This window comes from Lepidochelys kempii, chromosome 24 (assembly GCF_965140285.1).
Source record: "Lepidochelys kempii isolate rLepKem1 chromosome 24, rLepKem1.hap1, whole genome shotgun sequence".
Classification (NCBI taxonomy): Eukaryota; Metazoa; Chordata; order Testudines; family Cheloniidae; genus Lepidochelys; species Lepidochelys kempii.
In genome coordinates, this window is record NC_136403.1 from 18,077,414 (window position 1) to 18,083,942 (window position 6,529).

At 63.7% G+C, this 6,529-nt stretch overlaps 1 protein-coding gene across 1 annotated transcript; it reads left to right on the plus strand.

Moving 5' to 3' along the window:
- Positions 1 to 3,988: 3,988 nt before the first annotated feature.
- LOC140902699 (ly6/PLAUR domain-containing protein 5) lies at positions 3,989 to 5,953 on the plus strand. The gene is made up of 3 exons (XM_073323049.2): positions 3,989 to 4,163; positions 4,332 to 4,463; positions 5,484 to 5,953. The coding sequence occupies exons 1-3, from the start codon at positions 3,992 to 3,994 to the stop codon at positions 5,903 to 5,905; spliced, it is 726 nt and encodes a 241-aa protein (XP_073179150.1). The 5' UTR covers positions 3,989 to 3,991; the 3' UTR covers positions 5,906 to 5,953.
- Positions 5,954 to 6,529: the final 576 nt, after the last annotated feature.

Here is a 6,529-nt window from a genome sequence, read left to right on the forward strand (position 1 = left end):
CACCAGTAGCCGTCACCTTCATCCCCCAACTAAAACCTCTCCAACGCATCATCAGGGATCTACAACCCATCCTGAAGGACGACCCATCACTCTCACAGATCTTGGGAGACAGGCCCGTCCTTGCCTACAGACAGCCCCCCAACCTGAAGCAAATACTCACCAGCAACCACACACCACACAACAGAACCACTAACCCAGGAACCTATCCTTGCAACAAAGCCCGTTGCCAACCGTGTCCACAGATCTATTCAGGGGACACCATCACAGGGCCTAATCACATCAGCCACACGATCAGAGGCTCGTTCACCTGCACATCCGCCAATGTGATAGATGCCATCATGTGCCAACAATGCCCCTCTGCCATGTACATTGGTCAAACCGGACAGTCTCTACGCAAAAGACTAAATGGACACAAATCAGACGTCAAGAATTATAACATTCAAAAACCAGTCGGAGAACACTTCAATCTCTCTGGTCACTCAATTACAGACCTAAAAGTCACACTATCACAACAACAAAACTTCAAAAACAGATGCCAATGAGAAACTGCAGAACTGGAATTAATTTACAAACTGGACACCATTAAATTAGGCTTGAATAAAGACTGGGAGTGGATGGGTCATTACACAAAGTAAAACGATTTCTCCATGCTTATTTCCCCCACACACACCCCTACTGTTTCTCACACCTTCTTGTCAGCTGTTGGAAATGGGCCACCCTGATTATCACTACAAAAGGTTTTTTTCTCCTGCTGATAATAGCCCCCCTTAACTGATCACTCTCATTATAGTGTGTATGGCAACCCCCATTGTTTCATGTTCTCTGTATATATCTATCGATCTTCCTACTGTATTTTCCACTGCATGCATCCGATGAAGAGGGTTTTAGTCCACGAAAACTTATGCTCAAATGAATTTGTTAGTCTCTAAGGTGCCACAAGGCTTCCTCGTTCTTTCTGCTGACACAGACTAACACGGCTGCCCCTCTGAAACCTATAATTTATGAGATACTTAAGTCTACCTATGCCAAAGGTTATAGGTTTCAAGCCTCTCATTCCCTACGAAAGGCAAATCGTACAGGGTCAAAGCCGGCAGGTTCCTGGCATTATCATAAATAGAATAAAGCAGGATAACAAAGCAAGGAATGGGGTACAGGTAAGCTGGCCCCCTGGGCCACACCTCCCCCCGGGCGTGAGGGACAGGGACTGGGATGGCGAGGAGAACGGGGAGGAAATTGGGCACGGGGGGGGTGTCTCTGGGGCACCCCGGCTGCCCCCACATCCAGGGCCTGGGTACCCCCCGTCTCCAGCCAGGGGCGCTGTGGTACCGGTTGCCCAATGGGATCATTGCACCAGAGCTGTGGAAGTCGCGCCATGGTGCAATCCCGCTGAGCAGCGCGCGGGAGGGGGGACTATAAATTAGAGGTTCCCCCCACACACACCCGTACGCGGCTGAGACTCGCCCGCTCGGACACAGCTGCACAGATCCCGGGGGGGGTTGCCCCTCTCCGGCAGCTGGGCTCTCCGGGGCCATGGGGGGGCCCTGGGGCGGGACATGGGGCCCCGGCAGCATCACTGCTGGCAATCCTGGCTTCTGCTCTGCTGATCCCAGGAACCAACAGCCCGGATTCCTGGGTTCCCTGGAGGGGCTGGGGGCTGGGGGGTCAGAGCAGCGGGGCTGGGAGCCGGATTCTGGGTTCTCTCCCCAGCCCTGGGAGGGGAGTGGGGTCTGGTGTGTGTGGGGTGGGAGGGGCTGGGAGCCAGGACTCCTGGGTTCTCTCCCTGGCTCTGGGAGGAGAGGGGAGGGGGAGCCTAGTGGATAGAGTGGGTGGGGGGCTTCAGGAGCCAGGATTCCTGGGTTCTCTGGGAAGAGAGTGGGGTCTGGTGGTTAGACCTGAGGAGGCTGGGATCAAGGACTCCTGGGTTCTCTCCCCAGCCCTGGGAGGGGAGTGGGGTCTGGTGTGGGGGGATGGCTGGGAGCCAGGTCTCCTGGGTTCTTTCCCTGGCTCTGGGAGGGGAGTGGGGTCTAGTGGTTAAAGCAGTGGGGCTGGGAGCCAGTATTCCTGGGTTCTCTCCTCAGTTCTGGGAGGGGAGTGGGGTCTAGTGGGTTAGAGCGGGGGCAGCCTGGGAGCCAGGACTCCTGGGTTCTCTCCCCTGCTCTGGGAGGAGAGGGAGGGGGAGCCTAGTGGGTAGAGTGTGTGTGGGGTGGGGGTCGGGAGCCAGGATTCCTGGGTTCTCTGGGAAGGGCGTGGGGTCTGGTGGTTAGAGCCGGGGCAGGAGGACGCTGGGATCCAGGACTCCTGGGTTCTCTCCCTGGCTGTGGGAGGGGAAAGGGGGGGGCCTAGTGGACACAGCTGGGAGCCAGGACTCCCCCTGCCTAGCCCCTAGTGGGCACAACTTGTGGTATTGTTGTTTCGCTGACTCAGGCGCCGCCTCCGTTGTGAGCGCACACGCAGAATTCTAGACACACGACACGGCTCGCCTCTCTGCCCCCACAACCACTGACACACAGAGGGACCCACAAACCATCACGTCCACACAGACCCACCATGGCATGCAGAGAAACACAATCTCACACACACACACACAGAGAGCAGGGCCCGTCCCCTCCAGCAGGGGGCAGCAGGGACACGGGGACACACAGAGCAGGGCCCGTCCCCTCCAGCAGGGGGCAGCAGGGACACGGACACACACAGAGCAGGGCCCGTCCCCTCCAGCAGGGGGCAGCAGGGACACGGACACACACAGAGCAGGGCCCGTCTCCTCCAGCAGGGGGCAGCAGGGACACGGACACACACAGAGCAGGGCCCGTCCCCTCCAGCAGGGGGCAGCAGGGACACGGACACACACAGAGCAGGGCCCGTCTCCTCCAGCAGGGGGCAGCAGGGACACGGACACACACAGAGCAGGGCCCGTCCCCTCCAGCAGGGGGCAGCAGGGACACGGGGACACACAGAGCAGGGCCCGTCCCCTCCAGCAGGGGGCAGCAGGGACACGGGGACACACAGAGCAGGGCCCGTCCCCTCCAGCAGGGGGCAGCAGGGACACGGGGACACACAGAGCAGGGCCCGTCTCCTCCAGCAGGGGGCAGCAGGGACACAGGGACACGGACACACACAGAGCAGGGCCCGTCTCCTCCAGCAGGGGGCAGCAGGGACACGGGGACACACAGAGCAGGGCCCGTCTCCTCCAGCAGGGGGCAGCAGGGACACGGGGACACACAGAGCAGGGCCCGTCTCCTCCAGCAGGGGGCAGCAGGGACACGGACACACACAGAGCAGGGCCCAGCCCCTCCAGCAGGGGGCAGCAGGGACAGGGGGACACACACAGAGCAGGGCCCGTCCCCTCCAGCAGGGGGCAGCAGGGACACCCCCCCCCGGTGCCCACCCCGCCTCCACGTCTCCGTCTCCCCGCAGAGGCTGGCTCCGAGTCCTGCGGACTCGAGCCCCGAGTCCTGCGCCCTGGCCCACGGCGCCTGCATGGAGGCTGCCGTCACCCTCAGCGCAGGTGACACCCCCACGGCGCAGGGAGGCCGGATACCGGGCTCGATGGGCCCGTGGGGCTGATCCGGGGGCAGGGAGGGGGCGGGACACCAGGGTAGATGGGCCCGTGGGGCTGATCCAGGGGGCAGGGAGGAGGCGGGACACTGGGCTCAATGGGCCCATGGGGCTGAGCCGAGAGGGGCAGGGAGTGGGCGGGATATGAGAGTAGATGGGCCCATGGGGCTGATCTAAGGGGCAGGGATTGGGCGGGACACCAGGGTAGATGGGCCCGTGGGGCTGATCCAGGGGGCAGGGCGGAGGCAGGACACTGGGCTCGATGGGCCCATGGGGCTGAGCCGGGAGAGGCAGGGAGTGGGCGGGATATGAGGGTAGATGGGCCCGTGGGGCTGATTCCAGGCGTTCCCCAGAGATGGGCCCCGCCCCAGGGTCTGTGGAACTCCCTGCTACTGTCTTCACCTGCCTTTTGTGTGGCTCTTTCTCTCCAGGGGGCATGTCTGTGACTCTGATCCAAAGGGGGTGCAGAGATGGACACCCCAAGGGAGGGACCGAACCCCCCGCTGGGCCCAGCAGATTCCTCCACATCCAGGCCGATGTCCGCTACTGCCTGTCTGACCAGTGCAATGCCAAGGGGCTGGATCTGGGGAGCCCTGGCCAGGCCACAGGTAACAGGAATGGGGAACAGGGCACGGGGGGCTCTGGGGGGTGCCGGCTCCCATCCAGCCCCGGGGCAGGGACTGGCTGGCTCCGGGGGGGGGGGGGGGGCGGGGAATGGGGCACAGGGGCCTGTCCCCTCTGGGGGGGCGCCGGTTCTGATCCGTGTCTCGTTGCAGCTCCGGCCCCCAGCGGCCCCACCCAGTGCTACGCCGGCCTGAGCCTCGGCCCCCAGCCCCACACTCTGGAGCGGGTGACGTGCGACGGGGAGGACGCCCGCCGTTACCACGGCAACGGCACCCTCACAGCAGGTGGGTGGGGAGCAGTGGGGGTGACGCTGGGCTTTGTACCCCAGCAGCCCTGGCTTCCCCTGCTGCCCTTGGGGTGCATTGCAGCCCCCGCACCCCCCCTGCCAGTGACCAGGACGGCCCAACTGGGCGGGGCACTGCCTGGGTCAGGGTGCTGCCTCCGGCCCCCAGTGCGCCCCCGTCCCTGCCCCACTGCACCCTGGGGAGGTCGGCACGATGCCCGTTGCCCCATGGCACATAACGGCTGCCCCATTGCACCCTGGGAAGGTCGGCACAACCACCCCTTTGCCGTGACCTCTCAATGGCTGCCCCACTGCACCCTGGGAAGGTTGGCAGGATGCCCGTTGCCCCATGGCACATAACGGCTGCCCTGTTGCACCCTGGGAAGGTCAGCACGATGCCCGTTGCCCCATGGCACATAACGGCTGCCCCATTGCACTCTGGGGAGGTTGGCATGATGCCCATTGCCCCATGGCACATAATGGCTGCCCCACTGCACCTTGGGAAGGTTGGCACCATGTCCCTCTCCCATGGCACGATAGTGGCTGCCCCGTTGCACCCTGGGAAGGTCAGCACAATGCCCGTTGCCCCATGGCACATAACGGCTGCCCCATTGCACTCTGGGGAGGTTGGCACGATGCCTGTTGCCCCATGGCACATAATGGCTGCCCCATTGCACCCTGGGGAGGTTGGCGTGATGCCCCTCTCCCACGGCACACAGTGGCTGCCCCATTGCACCCTGGGAAGGTTGGCGTGATGCCCCTCTCCCACGGCACACAGTGGCTGCCCCATTGCACCCTGGGGAGGTTGGCGTGATGCCCCTCTCCCACGGCACACAGTGGCTGCCCCATTGCACCCTGGGGAGGTTGGCGTGATGCCCCTCTCCCACGGCACACAGTGGCTGCCCCATTGCACCCTGGGGAGGTTGGCGTGATGCCCCTCTCCCACGGCACACAGTGGCTGCCCCATTGCACCCTGGGAAGGTTGGCGTCCCTCTCACACACGTCCCCCTTGTGCCCCCAGGGAAGCTGGCAGTGCCCATCTTCATGTGGAGCTGCCAGGCCCCATCCTGCGCCGTGCCGCCCAGCCGCCACTTCGGCCCCCTGCAGCTCCGCCAGGCTGGCACCTGCTGCTCCGGCAGCTACTGCAACGGGCAGGGGGCCCGGGCACTGCTCTCCCTGGGCCTCAAGATCTCCTCCGGCCACGTCCCCACCGGGATACCCGGCTACGGCCCCCTCGCCAACGCCACGGCCTGGAAAGGCCACCAACAGCCCGGGCGCAGCCACGGCACGGCAGCCACGGAGCTGCCCCACCAGGACGGAGGCCCACTATCCGGACCCAGACCACACCGGCTACGACCACAGCACGGACCCACTCAACCCCAGCTACGAGGGGGACCCGCCCCACAGCACCGGCCCCCGCGCGCGCCCCACCGAGCCCGGTAAGAAAAACAGCTACCCCACGTCCACCCACGCCCACGTCTCCCAGGCGCCTGGCCCACGCCTCTGCCCCCTGCTAGTGGTTCTGGGGATAGCCCGCCTGGGGCTGTGAGCGGGGCTGGGGGCCAGGACGCCTGGGTTCTCTCCCCAACTCTTAGCAGCTATGAGGCAGTCACTCCCCCTTCCCCCACATTGCATGCCTCAGTTTCCCCACATTTAAAGGGAGGGCTCCCAGAGGTGGGGGGTCAGCCCCATGTGACGTTCCCTGTTTCCCTGTGTTTCTGCTGCTGACTTCAGTCCCCATTGTGGGCCCCCCCGTCCTGCGCACCCCTCTCCCCCCAAGCCTCTCTCTTTAATAAAGTCTCTTACCCCCAAGCCCTTGCATCGCCCAGCTGGTCTCTTTCCGGCGGTGGGGTGCGGGGTGACAGGAATCCTGGTACCGGAGAATTGAGGCTGCTGGCCTGGGACATGTCAGGTGGTTCTGCAGCCCCCTTCAGGTCCCCCATCAGAGGGGATATGCCAGCCCCCTCTCTGGCACAGATGGGACCCACCCCAACCCATCGCAGTATAGAGGGGAGGGAGAGAATTGCCACCCCTGCCCCCCGTTCCTTAGTAGAAGAAAGGCAAGGG